General features: G+C 44.2%; 2 protein-coding genes across 3 annotated transcripts in view; both read right to left on the bottom strand.

Moving 5' to 3' along the window:
• The window catches only part of RIPK1 (receptor interacting serine/threonine kinase 1), a 36,490-nt gene extending 36,368 nt beyond the window's left edge, over positions 1 to 122 (bottom strand). For both annotated transcript variants that reach the window (XM_077810702.1, XM_077810705.1), the window contains exon 1: positions 20 to 122. The gene's annotated coding sequence lies outside the window, so the exon portion shown is untranslated. The remainder of the gene's footprint in view (positions 1 to 19) is intronic.
• Positions 123 to 5,486: 5,364 nt separating this feature from the next.
• NQO2 (N-ribosyldihydronicotinamide:quinone dehydrogenase 2) lies at positions 5,487 to 21,185 on the bottom strand. The gene is made up of 6 exons (XM_077810706.1): positions 21,084 to 21,185; positions 19,649 to 19,813; positions 16,682 to 16,812; positions 15,260 to 15,373; positions 11,436 to 11,537; positions 5,487 to 7,849 (listed from the first exon to the last, which is right to left on the bottom strand). Exons 1-6 carry the CDS (start codon positions 21,088 to 21,090, stop codon positions 7,676 to 7,678), a joined length of 693 nt encoding a protein of 230 aa, XP_077666832.1. The 5' UTR covers positions 21,091 to 21,185; the 3' UTR covers positions 5,487 to 7,675.
• Positions 21,186 to 24,536: the final 3,351 nt, after the last annotated feature.

A 24,536-nucleotide genomic window follows, 5' to 3' on the forward strand; every position in this document is an offset into this window, starting at 1 on the left:
AGTGAAAGTGCTCTCTTACCTGCCTGTGCACGGAGCACTAACTCCAAGAAGATCGAGCCACTGCTGTCTGGGCTTCAGCTCTTTTACCAAGCCTGGATTGATGCCTTCTCGCTGACGCCCGCCTTGTAGTGGGAGGAGTCATGTGAAACCACATCAACAAAACCGGATCCCCAGCTGCGTACATGCCAGCAGGCTGAGGAAGAGAGGGGAACCCCTGGACAAGCTAATGAAAAACACTGCCATTCTTATAGGACTCTCTAGTTTCAAAGATTAAGTTCTGCCCTGATTTACAGACTGTGAAGCCACATGGAGGTCAGTGCGTAAAATGGTGTACTGACAGCCCCAAAAGATCAAAAATCATAAGGGGTTTGAGCCTTAGCCTGCTAAACCAATGGTTGTGAGTTCAATCCTTGAGAGGGCCATTTAGGGATCTGGGGCAAAAATTGGAGATTGGCCCTGATTTAAGCAGGGGGTTGGACTAGATGACCTCCTGAGGTCCCTTCCAACCTTGATATTCTATGATAATTCTATGATAAGACTGCCTGTCCCAGACCTGAAGAAGAGCTGTGGGTAGCTCAAAAGCTTGTCTCTTTCCTCACCAGAAGCTGGTCTAATAAAAGATATTACCTCACCTACCTTGTCTCCACCTGCCATGGGATTTTTTTTTTAAAAGGATTTGCAGAGGTTTGTTGATTTGCTATGGCCCTTGTTTGCATCGCAGTTAACCTTATGTTAGCAATACACAAGATAAATTAACTGGGAGTCCATGCTGTAGCTCAGAGTGCAGTGGCCCCCTCACTGTGCAGCAGGAATAAAGGCGCATTGCTGTGTGAACACAGAACATGTTAAGGGGAAAAATCATGGTTGAACCCAGATTAAATCTCCAGTGAAGACAAAGCCTTAGTTTTGCACATTATGCTATAGAGAGCTTCATCCTGTAGTGAGGCACCTGCTGTGGTGAGGTACCTGTTGCAACCTATGGTGCTGACCTTGGGCAAGTCAGTTAATCTCTGTGGCTCAACCTCCATGTGCACAGAATACTTTCCTACCTCACAGATTAAGTTCCCTCTAAACTACGTGGCTGTGTAGCTGCCTATTAAGCCCACACAGGGGCTCAGTTCCACAGCCGGGGGAGAGGCACCTCTCCCCCAGCATGGACCTGCCGCGGCTGGGGGAGAGGCGCCTCTTCCACCACCCTCAGCCCCAGGGCTGCTGCGGGGAGAGAGAGCGCTGCAGGGAGTCCTGTAGCAGCCTGCACCCCAAACCCCTCATCCCTGGCCCCACCCCAGAGCCTGCACCCCCAGCTGGAACCCTCTCCGAACCCATTGGCCCCACCTCCACCACATTAATTTTGTTATGTGCACCAATATGGAGGTGATGTGTGACATAACAAAATTCATTCCGCACATGTGTGGAAAAAATAAGAGGGAACACTGCAACACAGGGATGCCTACGAGGATAAAGTCACTCAAGTTTGTGAGGCATTCCAACGCTATGGCAATTGGGACCAGGTAAGTAGCGTGGGGGTCAAGGAGATGAGAAGGTCTGTAGACAACCTAGTATAGCTGTACTTTAAGAAGCTTCAAAGTTCTGTTGGCGAATCTGGTGGAGTTTATCAGTTCCTTGGAGGGGAAATAGTTGGCAAGAAATAAAAGTTGACAAAGTTTTCATGATGAAAGCAGAGCTACTCAATTCCAGGAACTAAATAGCTCCTGTTCAAGGAAATTTACAGTTCACGTAGTACTTGTAAAATAGCTATGTATGCATCAGAATCTCTAAAGAATACTTTGACACAGAAATTCTATCTGAGGTATTAATTGTTTCTCTGAACAACAAAAATATTAAGTATCAAAGAATATGCACTGAAGCATCTGAATTTCCATCTTCAGGTGGTGTTGTACTAAACTATAGTACAGACTAGATACCCATTCTCATGACTTAAGAAACATCGTCATCATCTTAAAGAGGAAATTCCCAGACCTGGGAATGACAAGGCTGCACAGCTGCCCTGGGCTTTCTCTAGGATGAATACAAGGGTTCTGGTTCCCCCAATGTCCTTGAAATATCTGTAGGCAAAACTTTTATACTTTGCTTGCCCGGCCAGGATGTGGCACAGGGGAACTGAATGGCTCTCTCTGCCACTGTTTGTTGTGGCTGACTTAACTTACAAGTAGACACCTGCTCTCACCCCCCCCACCCAAAAAAAAAAAAAAAAGCTGACAGTTTTGAACTCCTTTTCTTAAAGAGATAACTAGCATTGTATTTTAAAAATATTTCGAGAGAATTGCACTGTCAAACTGAAATTTGATTCTCTCTAATCTGTAGCGTTAATACAAGTCTTGTTTTCATAGATTCCAAGGCCAGAAGGGACCATTGTGACATCTAGCCTGATCTCCTGTATAACACAGACCATGAAATATCCCCAAAATAATTTCTAGAGCTGACTTTTGCAGTTCAACTGATTGGTGGGTCTAGGCATCCTCAGATGGAATAGGCCATTATTAATACAAGCTAATTATTGATAGCCATGTTAGCAAATTGTGAGACATCATGGATATAGTTACCAAATTCTGATTCAGAGTACAGTCGCTTGGTTAAGATTGCTTTTAAAAAGGTTGGATGAAATCCTCACTCCACTGATTTCAGTGGCAAAAATTCTACACCTCAATAGGCCAGGAATTCATCCATATTTGCTACTTTACATAGCAATGTGAAGGGAAAGGCTGACATCATGGGGCGGTGAATAACTAATAATTTCTTTTCTATCGATCTATCCTGTATATAACCAGGAAAAGGTTTAGGCTGGAGTTCTCTCCAATCGAACAGCTTTCAAAATAATGCAGGGTAATAAAATATATCAGTGCATGTACTCTAATCTGTTTATATAAAAAAAGTGTCCGCACCCTTATTATTATAGCTAGATTATCTGTGTCCAAAAAGTACCTAATTGATCTAGTTCTACACCCTTTTGCAATTTGACTAGCTATAGCCAATTACTTGACTACACTTGCGGTTCAAAAATATTTGAGTGCAAATAGCTGCGCATAGTCAGCTTATTAGTCAAAGGGAAAGCAGCGCAACATAAAAAGGAGACATACATACCACCCTTTCAGAGAAGTAATCTCATAGCATTCACCTTACATAGGTCTGCTTTCAAAGTGTGCACTCAAGACTATGTGTATTTATATTGTGGCTGTTTACAAGCTAAAGGCACTCCATACATAACCCCACTTGTCTCTAGCAGTTTTATACTGATTTTTCTACACTGTCCTGTACTTTTCTTATCTTTGTCTTGGATACCTCCTTCCAGGCACCTCTTAATTGTACCAGGACTTATTAGTCATATATCTTGTTTCTGTCAGGTTATGTATTTGTTTGAGCCAAGACCAGAATTCAGCTGTGCAAAGTGTTATGGGCTACACCTTAGTGTGAGTGAACAAGTGTGAACAGCATTCTGGGAAAAGCATAATACAGAGTACAGGTGTGCAACTTAGCATAACTACCCAGCAATCATACATACGAATGGCCATACTGGGTCAGACCAAAGGTCCATCTAGCCCAGTATCTTGTCTTCCAACAGTGGCCAATGCCAAGTGCCCCAGAGGGAAGGAACAGAACAGGTAATCAACAAGTGATCCATCCCCTGTCACCCATTCCCAGTTTCTGGCACACAGAGGCTAGGGACACCATCCTTGCCAATATTCATTGATGGACCTATCCTCCATGAATTTATCTGGTTCTTTTTTGAACCCTGTTACAGTCTTGGCCTTCACAACATCCTCTGACAAAGTTCCACAGGTTGACTGTGCGTTGTGTGAAGAAATACTTCCTTTTGTTTGTTTTAAACCTGCTGCTCATTAATTTCATTTGGTGACCCCTAGCTCTTGTGTTATGAGGAGGAGTAAATAGTACTTCCTTGTTTATTTTCTCTATACCAGTCATGATTTTATAGACCTCTATCATATCCCCCCTTAGTAGTCTCTTTTCCAAGCTGAAAAATCCCAGTCTTATTAATCTCTCCTCATATGGAAGTGGTTCCACACCCCCTTATTGTTTTTGTTGCCCTTTTCTGAACCTTTTCCAGTTCCAATTTTTTTTTTTTTTTTTTTTTTTGAGATGGGGCAACCACATCTGCACACAGTATTCAAGGTGTGGGCCTACCATGGATTTATACCTGATAAGGTGTACAATATTAAAGTTCATATAATATGTATTATGCACAACACACACACTGGCTACCAAATATAAACATTAGCGTGAAGCTGGGTGTAGGAAGGCTAATGTGTTTAATCTTTGAAATAGAAATGAGAAGGACCAGAATCATGGATGATTTTTTCATCTAATACAGAAATTTAAACTTACTGAGCTGAACCAATAAAGATAAAATGAATAGTTACTATTTTTTTTAGCAGAAATTGCCCTATCACTTCAATGTCCTTATGGGCTGTCCAGAGAAATCAGTAATGTAAAAAATCAAGAAAGGAATATACTGTAGAGGATATTATATGCTTCCCCCTCCCACATGTCTGTGGTCCTTGGATTAATGATCAGACAACATCCATTTCTATTTTACTCCATGTCTTGAAGATCACATTTCAAGTCAATTCATTGTCAATCTTTTATCAGAAATATTTAGAGAGGTAATTGGATTAAGGGATACAAGATATGTTAGACAACCAAGAGAGAAATTACTAACAACATATCAGTAAAGAGGACTGTCAAGCTGACTCCAGTGACTCAAGAGTGTGACTGTTAAGAACCAAGACAAAAACCCCTAATTGGCTGTGAGCTCTAAATTTAGATTTCACCAACTAACTATCAGTCAGTCTCCTTGGATACTCAGATCTGACTCACCACCCAGGTAAGCTTGCCTTTGTGATAGGTGATCCCTTATACCAAGTATCACAGCAATATTCAGGTTACTCCTAGTCCCAAAGGACCAATCACTTACCCCAGGTCAATCGCACCTTCGATGTCACAGAGACAATGCTTGTAGCCAATCCTACAATAAACTATATACAGATTTATTAATAGGAAAAAGGAAACAGTTATTTATAAGGTATAAGCAGGTAAACATGGATACACAAATGAATGACAATTTGTTACGAAAGGTAATAGAAGCTTCTATAACTAAGCAAGCAAGCTCTATATGGCTCTTTGGGCTAACCCAGGCTAAACAGCTGGGGACCTCTTGTTTATACCTAGAAAACCTTGCCCTCCCAGAGTCCAAGTAGCATAGAGATCCTCACTTCCTTCTGTTTAGGGGTTTTATTCCCCCTCCTACCATATGCATTCAGCTGCAAACTCAGCTGATGTGGAAGAATCCACTTGCATGACTCACCTTCATGGGGAAAAAGCAGAGCAACAAAGTTGTATGCTCTTTAACGTTCCACACTAGTCTGTTTGGAGTCAATGGGGTTTCCCTCTTGGAGAGGACATAACAGCTTTGGATGCAGGTAATAAGTTATTAAAAAAGAAGTGGCAAATGTATTCCCTGCATGTGAAATCATAAGTGTCATACAACTGTGGCAAAGACTCAGGAATTTTATTTAATGCAACTGAACCAGAAACTTTAGTCAAATAAATAAAAATAGTATCCCTTAAAGCCAGAATTTTCAGAAGAGCTCAACCACCATCACTGGGGAGAGCCTTTCAGAAGAGCTCAGTACCTAACATGTTGAGTTTAAAAAAAAAATATCTGGCCACTTAATTTTGGTACCTAGTGTGGAGCTGAGCTCTCCTGATAATCTCTCCCCAGTTGCTGATACGGCTCTATATTGCTCTCTCTTCCCGGCACAGTTCCTTCTAGAACCTTCAAGACCCCCTTATGCCTAGCTTCATGACACTTTTTTTTTTTTTTAAAGTGTATGTGTATCCTGACAATAAGCATCATAGGAGACTGATTAGCAGTTTTGTGGAATTAATCCCATGTGACTTCCTCACAAATACTCTTACCTAGAATTTCCAAGCATCTGCGTTGTGCTGTAATAGAATTTAAGAGATGTGCCTAATTTTACCCTGACTGCAGTCTATCAATTCCTGTTGACTTTAGTGATTATAGGAGCAAGACTTCTCTGTATACATCCTCTTAATTTTTTGTGAGCAGAATACGCATTTGTCTTCTGAATAACACCTTTGATCAGTCTCCAAACAAACTGAGGATTTTTATTCTGAAAAAGTAAATATGCATGGACAGCAACTGCATTTGTATCTTACTATGTCCACCTTCTTCAGTCTGAACATGAATTTAGGTGACTGGAAACATTGTAATCTGGTATCTACATCTTGCATACAACAGGTAAACATTCACAAAGAAGCATAATAGTATGTTTAACAGTATGTTAAGGTTGTGACAGTGACTGATCAGAGCCAGGAAATACACAATTAAGCATGAAACATACCATATATCTACCACAAAAAAATCATCAGTTACTTTCCAGAGCCAAATTATCCCACTGAAGTCCATGGCAAAATTCCCAAACATTAAGAGCCAACCCACACCTACTGGTGTATCCTATTAGGCATTGACCCACACTGGGACAGTGGCCACGGCAGATGTAGTGGGCAATGTGCCTCACCAAGCCAGCCACAGTGCCAGAGTCCCCCGGGGAAGCACATTTGCTGCTATAGTATTTAGGGGAAGGTACATCAGGCATTCAACTCCAGGGCTGAATAGCTCTGCTGATTAGTGTGAGGGGCCACAGCAATTGCCCTTGATTCCTCTCTCTTCCTAATGGGGTAGCTAGTGGCAGCGTAAGTGGGGATCAGTCCTTGAACTCAGAAAAAAGTATCCATTAAAATGTATGAGGAGGCAAAAATGGTAGGGGGCTTCACGTACCCTTCCTTGTGTACACACAGAACAATGCAATGGTGAAGGCACCAGTGTTGTATATTCATACTTCACTTTGAATTTGCTTCCTTTATTGGCATCTGAAACTGTCTTAAAGCTGCTTTACTATAGTTCAGTTGTAAATAATCTTAGGAATTTAGGAACCGACACATAGATCTGTTTTGGTATTGAAGGTTAAGGCTGGCTATAGTTCTCATGTAACCTAAATTACTGCATATCCTATAAACTCAAACTGTACAATAATTCAAATGTAGACAAAACTTGCTTAAGAGATCAGAGTTGACTGATAACTGGCTGTGACAAATCTTATTTATCACAGGATATTTCCAGGTCAATTTAACAAAAATGGCAGCTGGTGCACAAAAGTGTTGAAGTAAATCTGGCAATATCTTTCAGGTGTTTTGCAGGTCACCTGTGTCTTAGGGCAATAGCCATTATCTGTGATTCAATCCTATCCTTGTATGAACAGGCACTATTCTAAAAAAACAAACAAACAACCAACCTGATTGTATACTAGGCACTAATATTTACTAGTTAGGGATCCATGTCCCACACAGCAAGGAGCTGCACCACTCATCATTACACTGTACTCCTAAGAAGACAGGAAGATCGAGGCCATATTGCTAACTGAGCTATTACCAATTGGCTGTCTTTGGGTGTAATACAATCCAGCAAGTTTATGAGACTGACATTATGCATTGTGACTTCCCCTCCCCCCACCCCCATACATGGTAAGGTACAGCATGAAGGAAAGAGAAAAGATACAACTGAGACAATTCCTGCAACTTCCCCGCTCCCATATCTCTCTAGTGTTGTGCCTGAACATTACTTAAAATACAACTCAGGAGTGCAGTTTATAGGCTTTTCCTCCCAGATAGTCTTCAGTCGCTGTGCCCAGGAGGTCAGCATCTCCTTTCTTTTCTCTTCTGTCACGTACTTGGGAGCAAAGCAGATCTGAGGAGCAAGGACTTTGAAACCACAGAAGTGCATTATACCATGCTAGATTCAAAGGACAAGAGACAAGAGTGATGTAGTGGTGGGAGTCTGCTATAGACCACCGGACCAGGGGGATGAGGTGGATGAGGCTTTCTTCCGGCAGCTCGCGGAAGCTACTAGATCGCATGCCCTGGTTCTCATGGGTGACTTTAATTTTCCTGATATCTGCTGGGAGAGCAATACAGCGGTGCATAGACAATCCAGGAAGTTTTTGGAAAGCGTAGGGGACAATTTCCTGGCGCAAGTGCTAGAGGAGCCAACTAAGGGGCACGCTTTTCTTGACCTGCTGCTCACAAACCGGGTAGAATTAGTGGGGGAAGCAAAAGTGGATGGGAATCTGGGAGGCAGTGACCATGAGTTGGTTGAGTTCAGGATCCTGACGCAGGGAAGAAAGGTAAGCAGCAGGATACAGACCCTGGACTTCAGGAAAGCAGACTTCGACTCCCTCAGGGAACGGATGGCCAGGATCCCCTGGGGGACTAACTTGAAGGGGAAAGGAGTCCAGGAGAGCTGGCTGTATTTCAAGGAATCCCTGTTGAGGTTACAGGGACAAACCATCCCAATGAGTCGAAAGAATAGTAAATATGGCAGGCGACCAGCTTGGCTTAACGGTGAAATCCTAGCGGATCTTAAGCATAAAAAAGAAGCTTACAAGAAGTGGAAGGTTGGACATATGACCAGGGAAGAGTATAAAAATATTGCTCGGGCATGTAGGAATGAAATCAGGAGGGCCAAATCGCACCTGGAGCTGCAGCTAGCGAGAGATGTCAAGAGTAACAAGAAGGGTTTCTTCAGGTATGTTGGCAACAAGAAGAAAGCCAAGGAAAGTGTGGGCCCCTTACTGAATGAGGGAGGCAACCTAGTGACAGAGGATGTGGAAAAAGCTAATGTACTCAATGCTTTTTTTGCCTCTGTTTTCACTAACAAGGTCAGCTCCCAGACTGCTGCGCTGGGCATCACAAAATGGGGAAGAGATGGCCAGCCCTCTGTGGAGATAGAGGTGGTTAGGGACTATTTAGAAAAGCTGGACGTGCACAAGTCCATGGGGCCGGACGAGTTGCATCCGAGAGTGCTGAAGGAATTGGCGGCTGTGATTGCAGAGCCATTGGCCGTTATCTTTGAAAACTCGTGGCGAACCGGGGAAGTCCCGGATGACTGGAAAAAGGCTAATGTAGTGCCAATCTTTAAAAAAGGGAAGAAGGAGGATCCTGGGAACTACAGGCCAGTCAGCCTCACCTCAGTCCCTGGAAAAATCATGGAGCAGGTCCTCAAAGAATCAATCTTGAAGTACTTGCATGAGAGGAAAGTGATCAGGAACAGCCAGCATGGATTCACCAAGGGAAGGTCATGCCTGACTAATCTAATTGCCTTTTATCATGAGATTACTGGTTCTGTGGATGAAGGGAAAGCAGTGGATGTATTGTTTCTTGACTTTAGCAAAGCTTTTGACACAGTCTCCCACAGTATTCTTGTCAGCAAGTTAAGGAAGTATGGGCTGGATGAATGCACTATAAGGTGGGTAGAAAGCTGGCTAGATTGTCGGGCTCAACGGGTAGTGATCAATGGCTCCATGTCTAGTTGGCAGCCGGTGTCAAGTGGAGTGCCCCAGGGGTCGGTCCTGGGGCCGGTTTTGTTCAATATCTTCATAAATGATCTGGAGGATGGTGTGGATTGCACTCTCAGCAAATTTGCGGACGATACTAAACTGGGAGGAGTAGTAGATACGCTGGAGGGGAGGGATAGGATACAGAAGGACCTAGACAAATTGGAGGATTGGGCCAAAAGAAATCTGATGAGGTTCAATAAGGATAAGTGCAGGGTCCTGCACTTAGGACGGAAGAATCCAATGCACCGCTACAGACTAGGGACCGAATGGCTCGGCAGCAGTTCTGCGGAAAAGGACCTAGGGGTGACAGTGGACGAGAAGCTGGATATGAGTCAGCAGTGTGCCCTTGTTGCCAAGAAGGCCAATGGCATTTTGGGATGTATAAGTAGGGGCATAGCGAGCAGATCGAGGGACGTGATCGTCCCCCTCTATTCGACATTGGTGAGGCCTCATCTGGAGTACTGTGTCCAGTTTTGGGCCCCACACTACAAGAAGGATGTGGATAAATTGGAGAGAGTCCAGCGAAGGGCAACAAAAATGATTAGGGGTCTAGAACACATGACTTATGAGGAGAGGCTGAGGGAGCTGGGATTGTTTAGCCTGCAGAAGAGAAGAATGAGGGGGGATTTGATAGCTGCTTTCAACTACCTGAAAGGGGGTTCCAAAGAGGATGGCTCTAGACTGTTCTCAATGGTAGCAGATGACAGAACGAGGAGTAATGGTCTCAAGTTACAGTGGGGGAGGTTTAGATTGGATATTAGGAAAAACTTTTTCACTAAGAGGGTGGTGAAACACTGGAATGCGTTGCCTAGGGAGGTGGTGGAATCTCCTACCTTGGAAGTTTTTAAGGTCAGGCTTGACAAAGCCCTGGCTGGGATGATTTAACTGGGAATTGGTCCTGCTTCGAGCAGGGGGTTGGACTAGATGACCTTCAGGGGTCCCTTCCAACCCTGATATTCTATGATTGTATGATTCTATGAGACATGTCAGAAAATGGTTCAACTCCATTTTTGCTACAGTTAAAGAATTCAGATTTTAAAATATTTCTCCTACCCCATGTGGGGCATGTTTTCTTTGATAAAACAGCATTGCTTTAAACTATCCATGTGGAAGGACAAAAGGATGCGGGAATGTACCTTTGCAACCACACTTGTGGACAAGTGTTGAAGGCTAGCCTATGATGCTTCTGAGTTTGATTAGTGTACGTTGTTCCCCAGTTCCTGGAACAGTTTTGAAATGCTATTGAAGCTATATAACTAACTTACCCTTTCAACTGTCATACACTTCCACGTTTGATGGCTGAACATTTAGGATACTATTGACTCTTCTTGGATTGTTCCTGAATGAAATTCATGTTTCATCCCTGTACTTCTACATTTGTTTTAGGCACTTCTGAATCTAGCTGAGTCATGCAATTCTGATTCACACAGTTCTGAATGAGTTTTAATGCCCTCTGAGTGAGCTAAATTCACTAACCTTCCTCTTTTCCGAACTTCAGGATATATTTATGATTAGCACCTTTCCATTAGTTGCCTTTTAAATGATGCAGCCAAATGGGCTTAGTAATGTTAATGAGTCTGCCTAGCTAGAAACTGCAGAAGAGTTTGTTAGAAGATGGAAGTGTTTCTGGAAGATCTAGGACAAGTGATTCAACTAGTTTATGTCAGCAGGTAGATGTCACAGCACACCATGCCAGCCTCACAAAGATTTCCCAACAAGCTGGCTCTTCCCTAGTCATGCTATTATATGCAAATCTCTTCTTTAATTTTTTTTGCCCTAATAGCGGCAGAGAAACTGGAAAACATGAAACCTACGTCTCAAATCAGAAGGAAAATAAAGACCTAACATTGCTCTTTCAAAATGGATGGATTTTTTTTAAAAGGAATCATGATTTCTGTGGGGCCTGTCTCCTGACTTTGAATGCTTGGAGTTGGCAGTACTATGAAGGTACACAGTTATTGAGCAAATATTCATATATTGTACCTGGATGGGCCACAGGAGATAGCGAATGTCACCACTGACCCCTCCTTTTGAAAACATTTCTTCATCTCCTCCAGTGGTAAATGAAAGTAGGGCTAGTTTATTCTGGAATGAAGAAAATAAGACTTAGGCACATTAGTTTAAGAACAAGTGACCCGGTAGCCAAAAAGGACACTTCAGAAACACTAGATTAACTTGGCAGAACAGAGATGGATGAGAAAGCTGACCCCCTTTTCTGTCCTCCTCATACCCTGGCCTTTTCACACAGTACCACTTACTGCATCTCTGGTACACAGCTTGTTGATATATGGAGTAGTAAAGTGTGTGAAAATAGCTCTGTGGGAAAACATACATAAAAATGCATGTTACTTGGGCCCTTACCTTTTGCCATCTGTAAAATGGGGAAGATGCTTGCCCTTCCTTGTAAAGTGCTTTGAGATCTATGGTTGGAAAAATTGAGTGCTAAGTGTGTTTATGCTCCTCCCTCTCCCCCAGATGGAAACTGCATCCTGTATACATAGTAGTCTTCATTTAAAGCTTCTCAGTTGCCTGAGAATAGATTAGTTGGGTATTTGTTATGTTCTTTAGGTGTATTCCTTGCACTAAGTATTTTACCAGAACCATGTTTCCTCAGATTCTATAGCCATGGGATCTGACACAGACTTGTACCCCAGCATCTAACTCTTATTTATGGCTGCCAAGGGAACCTTCCAAATGTGAACTGAACACAACGGATGCAGCAGCCTCGTTGTCCCAAATTTGCAAACAGGCCAAAATGACAGCTTTTAAAGGGTCTGAATCACCTGTGTTTGTCTCGTTGGACTATTTCTGAAATCTAATAATGAAAACTTAAATGTTGGCATTGTTAAAATGATCAGCAAATTAAATAGTCAAGTAATCTACATATCCATCATTGTGGGATATTGGACTTGAGAAATAAGCATCTTCAAATCTTCAGCTAATGACTAGCTCTGCTATTCACAATGCCAAGAACAGCTCAAAAGTTATGAATTGGTGTCTGGACATGCCAATCTTGCTTGATTTATAGGGTAGAAAGTTGAAAAGGGCAAAAGTGAATAGCTAAGACAGGAGGTCACGAAAATCCACACACACGAACCACAAATAATACTGAGCACTCCATTTATAATACTCCAAATGAGATTTTATAGCCTGAGCCCAACCTCTGGCATTAATCATGGAGCAGAAATCTTTCTACCCAATTCACCGCTATTTGTTATAGATTATCTCAGTCTTCATGCCATAGTAAGGTGGCACAGTTTGAATAATTTAGAGCTATGGACCAACTTAAACTGGTCACAAATTCGGATGACCTTGACAGAGTGGGATATGTTTGCATCAAATTATGAACTCGTTTTTTATTAGGTGTTGAACACATGTCTAAGTTGAACGCAGAGGGGAGCCTATTGTCCTGCATTCCAGACACCTTTCCCAGGTAGGGAAGCTTACTGAATCCTCAAAGGACCAGCAAGACTACAATTTACGGCCACCTACTTTGTCACTCAACTACTTGCCTACTCCTACAGAGCAATGAGCTCTCTATGCAGGTGGGGCAAGTATGACTCGAGGAAGGTTTGGAGCACCCCACTGGAGCATATAATAGAGAGACAGAAGTCTATTTGGCGTCGGATACTGATCTGGATGCGGGGGGGGGGGGGGAAGGGGGGAAGATGACCATCACCACATAGAAGGAGGCTTTGTTGCAGGGCAGAGGGCAGGAAGGACTCTGCCCAGCCTGAACAGTGAGGTACTTTGGACTCACAGAAGGGCTGAGATCAGAAGTGGGGAGGCTGTGTCTCAGGACTTGTTTCCTTTTCAAAGATCAGTAACTCTCTAATGTTTTTAAGAGAAAAGTGATTGTAGTTAAGAAATTCCTTTGCTCAGCCTGTGCTTCTTGCTTGCCTGCCACATGGTTCCTAGAGAGGTTAAACTAGAAGCCCAGAGTGCTCACAGCCCAGGGGAGGCTCTGGGGAAGCATTTGTAAACTGACTGGAGGGATTGGGATGGCAGCATCCTATATTCCAAGGAAGGGCATCAGACAAGAAGTCTGAGCCTGGGAGTGTGTCCTTGGGACCTAGAGCTAGAAACAGTGACTAGTTATGACCTAGACCCAGCTGGTTTGGACTGGGTTGGACCCAGAAATGATCCACTTACTACAGACTGACCATGCAATCTGGCCCCATGTCCCACTGTACTAGTCTTCTTGAAATGCTAGATCCTTGTTCATTTCCTCACCCCACCTTCCTTCAGCTATGTGTGCGCATTACTGGATTAAAAAAAAAAAAACCACCCTAAAAAGTATTTTCTACCATGAAAAACTGGTTTTTTTTAGGTTTGCAATGGGTACAGGGTTTTTTCTTGCCTGTAACTAATTATCGTACTCCCTATTCTTTTGTATTTCTTACTCTCTTGCCCATTATACAATTTATTTTCATAGAATAGCAGGGAAAGGTAAAAGAAAAGACACATGCATTAGGGCTGACAAGCGGTAGTGCTTCCCCTCTGTGCTTAATACGCAACAGCTGATTAAAATGAATAGTCTGTCACCAGTAACTATGTCAAGCATTTCTTCCTGTTACACCAGAACTTTCTAATGCGCTAAAATACATCTATTTTAAAAGGCAGCGACTGCTATAGCTGCTTATTGTATCTTCCAGATAGCTTACTAAGCATAGAGGGCTCCTGCAGGATCTGCGCTGGCTGCCTATTGGTCTCTAGGTGGAGATTAAGATGTTAGTTATGACCAATAAAGCACCAGGGTTTTATGAATGGGCTGGGGGCAGCCTACCTAAGGCACTGCCTCTCTCTCTATGCCATACTGCCACAACTGTGCTTAGCAGGAGGGCTCAAGTTGGATCCTATTGTTGTAAAAGAGAGGGGCAGCTCGCAAGGCATTCTCCACAAGATCAAGTCTCTGAAACTTGCTCCCCCCATCCTTCTTGCTCTGATATTGGCAGCGTTTGATGATCATTCAAGCATGCTGCAAAAGACACGTTTGTGTTTTTGGAGAAGGCAAAGGTGTGCTTCCTAGACGATGGAGCGGTGGAAAGGAGTTTTCGTCGGTGGCAGGCTGGCTAAGTTCTTGCTGGAGTGATTATGTAATGCTGCTGAAATTTTGAATTGCTTCTTAATGTGTGTGTACCTAAAGCCTAGTACAGGAGGATTTTTAGTTATTTTAAATAAATTGCATGCCCAAGAATGTACTACACACCCCAGAAAACAAATACATCATCCCTCCCCTGCAGATTCTGCAATCCACTTTCAGAAAAACCTAACGTGAGGGTCCCAGCCAAGCCAGGAGGAGGAGAAGGGTGATAATAGCATACGGCTGAGGCTTGCAAGCATCTTGATAGTCCTATTTGCATCATCTTTCCCCCATGCACACTTGTCCTAGGCAAGATGGAAGGAGGATATTCGGTGAGTAGAGAGTCTGACCATCTATATGAAATGGTGCAAAGCCTTTCGCTATACAGACACCCCTTTCTATTCCCAAACCACTACCAGCCTTCCACTCTTACCCAAACTTAAACAACACCCCCTTCCCTGCGCAGAGTTTTTATTCTGAAAAGGCAGAAGTGCCCGAGACTCCATGATGTTGGCACTCGTATACTAGAGGGCAGTATAAAACTCTAAGGTACAGAGAAGAAATAAGTTTTTAGGAAGGATTTTGAATGATCACTGAGTGCCACTAAAAAGCCTAAATCTCATTTATCCACTTAGATTAAAAATAAAATTACAGCATAGGAACAGACAAGAATTATACAAAAAAAAATATTGTTTAGCCTAATGTAACAGTCCAGGGAACATACCTTGAGTAAGCCATCATCATAACACTGTGGGAAATTGTGAGCAAATCCTTGGACCAAGACTCTGTCTATCCAGCCCCTCATGATGGCAGGCATGCTGAACCAATACAAGGGAAACTGAAAAGCAAAGCAAAGGCTCCTGTTAATAGTGAGATGTAATTGGCAGAGGTACACCATTTCCTTTGGCCTTGTTTCTATGCTAAGAACATCTTATCACCTTAATCAGTCAAGCCATTCACAGATCAAGCACTGTAAATAAAGCCTATCATTCAGAGAATGGAGGAATTATATTTGCTTATGGTTGTGGGGGTTTTTTTTGTAATATTCTTTTGAAAAATGCCATGAAATCTCCAAATGTCCGTGAGTTTTCAGAATCTCTTACACCTCAACCAAAAGATGAGCCTTCTGACAGACACTGGATTCATGGGGCAGAGGGACTGTCAATAATTTTCTGTAGCACCTGGCTTTTTTCATTTCTGCTATTGACTAAACCAGAGGTGAGCAAACTTTGGCCGCGGGACCATTCTGCCTGGCCCTTGAGCTCCCGGCCAGAGAGGCTAGCCCCTGGCCCCTCCCCTGCTGTCCCCCCTCCCCTGTAGTTACGCAGGCAGTGCGGCTTGCGCCCACCCACCTCCCAGGCTTTCCAATAAGCCAGTTCTGCTCCTCTGAGTGGCATGGTTAGGGGGTGGGGGAGAGGGCTGGATAAGGGGCAGTGGGTCCCTGGGGAGCAGTCAGGGGACAGGGGGTGGTTGGATGGGATGGAGGTTCTGGGGGGTGGGGCGGTCAGGGGACAAGAAACAGGGTGGGTTGGATGGGCATGGGAGTCCTGGGGGGCCTGTCAGGGGGTGAGGGTGTGGCTAGGGATTGGGGCAGTCAGGGGACAGGGAGCAGGGGGGTTGGATAGGGGGTGGAGTCCCGGGAGGGATAGTCAGGGGCGGGTGGTCCCAGGAGGGGCAGTCAGGGGACAGGGAGCAGGGGGGGGTAGAAGGGGCGGATTCTGGTGGGAGGTCCTGGGGAGAGGCAGTTAGGGGCTGTGGGGTCCCAGGAGGGGGCGGTCAGGGGACAAGTAGTGGGGGAGAAGTTGGATGGGTCAGCGGTTCTGAGGGGGGCAGTCAAGGGGAGGGAAGTGGGAGGGGGCAGAAACCAGGCTGTTTGGGGAGGCACAGCCTTCCCTACCCGGCCCTCCATACAGTTTCACAACCCTGATGTGGCCCTTGAGCCAAAACGTTTGCCCACCCCTGGGCTAGACCTTGTAAGATCACAACCCAAGCCTTATCTGCATTATCAGCATGAGCAGTGCATTGAAAGTAAATGACAGTGGGAATTAGGTGTATAAACTTCCCAGCTTTTTATAGTTTCTTTATTACTGTATTTGTTTTAACGCCATATTAAGACCATAAGATTATTAATAAGAAAAATCATGACCTGAAAAATCACTAAATCAGCAGCTTGAACCTTCCTCTGTTCCTCAATCAAATCACTAGCCAAGCATCTTCTCTTGTAAGCTTCCCATGATTCCACTCCATAATCAAAGTGTTCTGAGCTGTGCAGACAGCCTGTGGAAAAAACATGGACATTGTTTATCCCACTTCTAGCATTAAATCCACATAAGATAATTCAATACAAGTCACAATCTGCTGTCCTAGATTGGAATATTTCATCCCATTGATTTATCATGAGCCGCACCATATTGTAAGGAGTGATAGATGAACTGCTGATTTTTTTTTTTTAAAGTGTAGGTGAATCTAGTACTTGCAAAAGTATCAGTACTCGTTTACATTAAGGCCCCTCTGTCCCCCTTTATGCTACCAGAGTGGTGTAAAAGGGCCTCAATGTAAATGAAAATCAGGCCATCAGAGTTTAGGGCCTGATCCTGAGCATCTGCTAAGGAGCTTCATCTCTTCCTGAAGTCCATGCGACCAGAGTGGGTGAGGACTTTCAAAGACCTGACGCGGAGCATGGGTTTGAATCAGACAGTCTGCAACCTTCCTTGCCCACTTCTGCCAGTGCTCTTGTAACATCAGTCTTTCGGTTCTACGTTTTCCTTTAACAGACACTGACAGCTCTGCCAAATTGTGTAATGGCTTTGCGCTTTCACTTCCTAAATTAGGACAGCATCAGGATTAAAAACCTACCTCTTGGTGAATGGCTTTCTTAACTATGATAAACACTTGGGAAACCAGTTTTAAATTTAATATGATCTCCACTGGGTTTCTCTCAAGTTTTTACTAAACTAATAAATGGACAATGGCATTACCATATTCCATCAATGTGAATCATACTTAATAGATGACACAAACCCCAAACATACACGAATGAACACTTGGGAATTATTTGCAGAAAGCATCTGTAACCAGACTGCTCCTTGGGAGGAGGTGTTTCGTAATGATGCCTCTTTAAGAAGACACACAAACACTTGTAAGTTATAATACACAAACATTTGGGCCCAAAGGCACAGGGCTATTAAAAAACCTCCAGTCTTACTCGTAAGGGCCGAATCCTGCTACTGTTATAGTCAATGGCAAAACTGTCAAACTCAAGGGTGTAGGATGGATTCCTAAAGTGATATCCTCTAGTACTGTGGTTTTCAACCAGTGGTCCTTGAACCCTTGGAGGCTCTGCAGACTATGGGCAGGTCTCTACTACCGATTACGTTGATCTAACTTATCTTGCTAAGGGGTGTGAAAAAGCTCCTCCCCCTCCCCCCCGCAAGTGACGCAAGTTTCACGCTGTCCACACCAGCACTAAGTCGGCAGGGTCCACTCTCTCACCAACATAGTTTCTGCTTCTCGTCCAGGTGGAGTAATTATGCTGACGGGAGAGCTGTCTCCCGTCGGCATAGCGTGTTTTCACCAGATGCGCTACAGCGACGTAGCTGCATCAGTGCAGCTGCTCTGATGTAGCACTGTAGTGTAGACTTGCCCTATGTCTAAGGGATCTGCAAAAGGTAACTATGAAAATAAAGTTTCAGAGCCAAGAAAAGGCATTCTGTTTTTGTGATCAATCAAAAGCATGCGAATACCCCCATCTACAGGTCAAAACCTGGAAGTGTTGTTGTTACCATAGGTTTCAGAGTAGCAGCCGTGTTAGTCTGTGTTCACAAAAAGAAAAAGGAGGACTTGTGGCACCTTAGAGATTAACAAATTTATTTGGGCATAAGCTTTTGTGAGCTACAGCTCACTTCATCGGATGCATGCAGTGGAAAATACAGTGGGGAGATTTATATACATAGAGAACATGAAACAATGGGTGTTACCATACACACTGTAACCAGAGTGATCACTTAAGGTGACCTATTACCAGCAGGAGAGCGGGGGTGGGGGTGGGACACCTTTTGTAGTGATAATCAAGGTGGGCCATTTCCAGCAGTTGACAAGAACGTCTGAGGAACAGTGGGGGGTGGGGGATAAACATGGGGAAATAGTTTTACTTTGTGTAATGACCCATCACTCCCAGTCTCTATTCAAGCCTAAGCTAATTGTATCCAGTTTGCAAATTAATTCCAATTCAGCAGTCTCTCGGAGTCTGTTTTTGGAGTTTTTTTGTTGAAGTATTGTCACTTTTAGGTCTGTAATTGTGAGTGACCAGAGAGATTGAAGTGTTCTCCAACTGGTTTTTGAATGTTATAATTCTTGACGTCTGATTTGTGTCTATTTATTCTTTTACGTAGAGACTGTCCAGTTTGGCCAATGTACATGGCAGAGGGGAATGCTGGCACATGATGGCATATATCATATTGGTAGATGTGCAGTGAACGAGCCTCTGATATTGTGGCTGATGTGATTAGGCCCTATGATGGTGTCCCCTGAATAGATATGTCTAACACTCTTTCTCACGCTGTATCAAATGCCAGGCCAAGCACGTGCAACATTTATAGTTGAATTCCGTTCAGCCAGTTTTCAGTCTAAGACTTCTATATAGCTCAGTGGTTTGAGCATTAGCCTGCTATACCCAGGGTTGTGAGTTCAATCCTTGAGGGGGCCATTTAGGGATCTGGGGCAAAAATTGGGGACTGGTCCTGCTTTGAGCAGTGGCTTGGACTAGATGACCTCCTGAGGTCCCTTCCAACTCTGATATTCTATGATTCTATAATAGGGGTCCATGGACCACATGTTGAATTTCCAAAGGGGTCCACACCTCTCTTTTTGAAATTTTTTAAGGGTCTGCAAATGGAAAATGATTGAAAACTACTGCTCTAGTAAATGCCCACAGGAAGAAAAAGTTCAGTCTTACTAATTAGCTATTGCTTTACACCAAAAGTCTCCCTGTTTTTTCTCTATAGAGCACCTGACCCTTACATCAAACAATGCAGCTCTGGTGTGTCAAATTGGTAAAACTGTGTTTACAATCCCAAAGAGAGAGATTTTAAAAATGTACTTCAACTAGTCTCACCAATGATATCATTTCTTGTTGCTCGTGGCTCAAATTGCATTGCGTACAGATCTGATGTGGTGACGGTGCAGCCCTGTTTGCTCAATTCTTCTACTGCAAGATTCTTTAAGGATCCATTTAGAGATTTGGGCTCTTGATGTGCATAAATTATTAGTACTTTTCTCCCTGGAGTTAAAAAGAAAAAATCTCCAGATACCATGGTAATGGATACATCTAAAAATAGTATGCAGAGACAGGGCCTCGTTCTCCATTGTTCAGCACCTTGTTTACTTTCGGACAAGTGCAAAGTGAGGAAAACACTACTCGGTCATAATGGTAGCATTTTATATCCACCTACCACTGGTAAGAGACTATGTGAAGTGCTGGGCAATGGTGAATCTGGCCCACTGAGTTAATCTTTGCTGAAGTGGGCTTCCCTAACTGGAACTCAGTGGACTGAGGGGAAAGAAAAAACCAAAAGTGCCTGGAGTTACAAGTTAAAGTCTTCTGCTTATTTTATGCATGGCCCCACTGTCTCCTGGCAGTATACTCAAGGAACTAAACAAATAGTTAACATCCATAATACAATATAATTTTTTAATAGAACCATAGCAGTATTTTTGATTCACTGAGCACAAAGAGGGGGTGGGTGATGTTCCTACATATATGAAGACAGTGGTTTATTTATAAAAACTGCAGTGAGAGAAACTTTCACACACGGCTTAAAACGGAGGTGAGGTAGACTTGCAGGGAGGAAAAGCTGCATCTCTGAAGAGCCAACACAGAAAAAGGCTTGGTTATCTGATTAACTAAATTTCGGTGGTAGAAGCAAGGGATGGATATGCCAGGTCTCCATCAGCCAGATAATTAAGTTGGCAGTTTCAAATATAGCCAGGAGTATCTCAGTTAAGGGCTTGAACAACCACTTTTCTGCTTTATCATCAGTCAATATAAAGAATACTGTAAAGAGCAGATGTTGATCTATTAACCAAGTGTGTTGCTGATTCTAGCATCACATAAAAGTAACAAAGCATCCCTGCCAAGAGGTCATTACAATCCTCAAGCATTGTGTTCATATGGTTGATGTAATAAGAATATAAATCCATTTGAAACAACTATGATCTCACTCAGTAACTTATTCAAGACAGTAAGGAAGGACAGTCACACATTTGCTGCTTAAGAGCCTGTTCCTGCAAACACTACATGCTGAATAGTCTGCAAAGTGCTGAGTAGCATCAATTCCCATCAAGCTGAAGGCACGCAGCACTGTAGGTTTGGGGTAAAATTTGCAAAAGCATCTAAGTCCACTGGGATTTAAGAAAGTAAGTGACTTAGGTGCTTTTGCAAATTTTACCTCACAGCCCCATCCAAGCACAGGACATTTCTGATTCCAGCGTGCACAGCTCTGAAATGAGTAACATTCGATCGCTACCAAAGGAAAATGATCTCTTCTTACCTGCCATTTTTTAATAGTCTTCCTCTCTAGAAAATCCACTATTGCCTATAACAGACTCCCAAAAGAGAGATGTGCTGATTGGAGAAACACCATAACAGTGAAAAGGACACGCTTTCCCTTTCAGTACAACCTGGCGGAAAGCGCACACTGAGTCTGAAACAGAAGGAGACAGGTTGCGAAAGAATAATTAAAGAAACAAGAGGTGGTGTAGCTATACAGATTGCACTATAACTACAAGGAGCATATGATGGTGTACTGTGGTATGAAGGTTTTATCAATGTAAATTTTGGATGGCTGCTTTAGTCACTAGGGGTGAAGTGACACGTAAGTTATGTACATCATCTCACACAAGTATAGACACATATTGGGCCAGAATCATTGGTATGCTCTGGCTACTTTACACTGCTCCAGCAAAACATCTGTAAACTCACCTTAACTATCTGGTTAAACTGGATTTACAGCTGCTTTCATCAATGTCTACAGCAAATTTTACTAATTTGGAAGGTGCTAATTCCTCTCATAGCTTCTCAAAAAAACACTTCAAAATCATCTCTATCCACAACTCTCCATGCCTCAGCATACATTATAAAGATTTATATTAAATACTCATTGAGTTGTGTTTATCACAGGCAAACATTGAAACCTGCATTTCAGCCTCAAACAGCTGCCTTCAAAACACTCAAACCCAGCCTGAAGGCAGCTTAGTGCTTTTGGTTACGAGTCTTTGGGTCACAGTGTGACCCCTTACTCACACTGGTGAGCATTTTCTCACACACATACTCATAGCTGTAACTGCTCACCAAGGTGTGTTAAGAGCTTCACCAAATGCCCCTTTGTGTTTGCCTCTCATTAAAATCATAGGCTAAATGCATGCTATTTATGGTGAAGGATGCCTTATATTGCAGGTAGCCTTACTGAAGTCCATGGGACTACCGGCGGGGTAAAATACTTTTCAATAGGCGTAACAGTTAGACTGGCCCAGAAAGTCCTAATCTGTATACACTACCAGTGTCGTCATTGCCCGCAATAAAACATTTTAAATTAATCTCCATGAAAGCAGATGGGGCTCTGACATCTGCTCACTCTGCTTTTCTTCCCCATTAAAATGTTACAATAAGAGGCATGGCATGTATATGTGTGCGAGGTTTGTCACTTAGCTAGGGTTACCAGATAGCAACTGTGAAAAAAACAGGACAGGGAGTGGGGGGTAATAGGCGCCTATATAAGAAAAAGTCCCCAAAAATGGGACATCTGGTCACCCTACACTTAGTATAAGTCTAATACATCTGTTTCCTAGCACCGCCGAGTCTTTGCTGAGTTTTTCAAACCATCCTCCTGACAACTTCTATAGTTGTGGAACCTTTGCAAGTCCCCTGCTGCCTGGCTGCTTTAGCGTCTGTGTAAAGTTCAAACCCATCAACACCACTTCCAGAAACCTATTGCACTGGCATAAAGACTATGTCTTCGCTGCAAAAAAACTGTGTACTTTTACACTAAGGTGGGGTGTCAGGGTTGTCAACTTTGGTTGGATGCATTCCTGGAGATTTCATCACATAACTATCTCTAATTAAAGATTAATATTAAATTCCTGGAAGGTTAGCAACCCTAGTCTCAGTGTCAAAATCACAAGATTTTGCAGTGAAGATGTAGGCTCTAGCTGTCTTTACAATATGCAGCACATCACAAGGAAAGCTGCATGCATCTCGGGCTTGGTCTACACACTACAGAATTAGGTCGACGTAAGGCAGTTTACGTCGATGTTGTTATGTCACTGCCTATACTACAGCCTTGCTGCTGCCCATGTAAGTGCCCCATTACCCCGCCATAATAGTGCCACCTCCAGGAGAGACATAGGGCTTCTGTCAGTCTAGTTAGGGCAATGCAGTGTCCATATAGACACTATGTTATTCACATCAGCTGTTGGCTGTCATACTTGTCAATTGCATGGCTCCATGCATGGACAATGGGTATAATAGGCCAGGGGAGGCTAAGCCTCCCCAAACAGGATGAGGTACACCTCCTTTTGGAGGAGCGCCGCTGCCAAAAGGGCACCCACGGTCTGCCCTGAGACCCTGCTCCCGCATCCTGCTCTTCCCCCATGGCTCTGCCCACGCTCCTCCTCTTCCTGCCCTCACTCTGCCACTTTCCTCCACGCCCCCCCCACCCAATGCTCGCACCTCTTCACCCCCTGAGAGGCAGAGAGGAGCTGGCGGCAGGTGGGGGGGCCTCAGAGGAGGGGATAGAGAAAGGCACGAGCCACAGGTGGAGTAGGACCCTCGGGACAGAGTGGGGGTGCAATGCGGGTGGGTTTGTGGGGAGGAGGCCGAGCGGGGGTGGGCTTCGGGATGGAGCAGGGGAGCAGGGTCATGGTCTGGGCACGGACAGCCCCCCCTTCTAAGGAGCATCTGGCACTCAGGACCAGCCTCCCCCAATACAGGTGTCATGCGCTGCCCCTGGCTCCATGCCTGGGCCGGTGGTGGGTTCCAGCTGGAGCCTAGCTGCCCCCCATTCTAGCTCCCCACTCCCAGCTGGGCTGCTGCCCTGGCTCCCCTACAGCCAGCTGCCCGCTCAGGGAGGCAAAAAGCTCTGGGGGCAGCTGGGCTCCCAGCAGGGATCTGCGCGGAGCTGAGAGCCCTGGCTTCCAGCCCCCCACATTGCCGATCTTCAGTTGGTGGAAGCGTTCCTGGTGAGGACGCACACCACCGACAGGAGGGCAGTGTGGACATCAGCCACCACAGTAACTACTGCAGTGGTTGTAAGTCGGCCTAAGGTAGGTCAGCAGTGTAGATATGCCCCCAGTGTTTTGCAGACTGGGCCCTTTTTACCTGTTGTCTGGGTCAGAAGGGAAGAATCCTGCTCCTAGATGAAAGGGAAGCTGCTGCTCTTTACAGGGTTGGAAAGGACAGTGTGAAGGGCGGGGAGAGAGAGGAATGTAACTAGCTCCACCGACAAATGAAACTCCCACCTAGTGGACACCCTCCACCTCCTCCCTCCTTTCATTGTTACAGCTGCAGAGTCAGACCAATAGGAGACTGTTGGAAGCAGTCTCCCTACCTTCAAGAGTGCCAAGGACCCACATGATTGGTTCCCTAATGCTTCTGCTGATTGCTACCTTGTTTCTCTCTGCCCCCTGGCAGCTCGCCAGAGGAGGCCCTCCCCACCCTCTTGTTATGGCCTTGGGAATGCTGTTTATTCACTTTGTAGACAGCCTCCTGTACTGATGCATGATCTTCAGCAGCTGTGACACAACTTTCAAGGCAAGGATGTGAATTTCCACATTTTTGTCTGATCTCACTCTCCCTGAAAGGACCCCTAGGATAGGGCTAGATCACACCATGCTCCCAATTCCACAGACAAAGGGGGCCTTAGGGAGAGGCTGAACTGCATGTGTGCTATTTACTATTCAGGCTCCATAATGAACTGCTTTCTGCAGACACTGGCAGGGCTACTTCA

This window comes from Eretmochelys imbricata, chromosome 2 (assembly GCF_965152235.1).
Source record: "Eretmochelys imbricata isolate rEreImb1 chromosome 2, rEreImb1.hap1, whole genome shotgun sequence".
Taxonomy (NCBI): domain Eukaryota; kingdom Metazoa; phylum Chordata; order Testudines; family Cheloniidae; genus Eretmochelys; species Eretmochelys imbricata.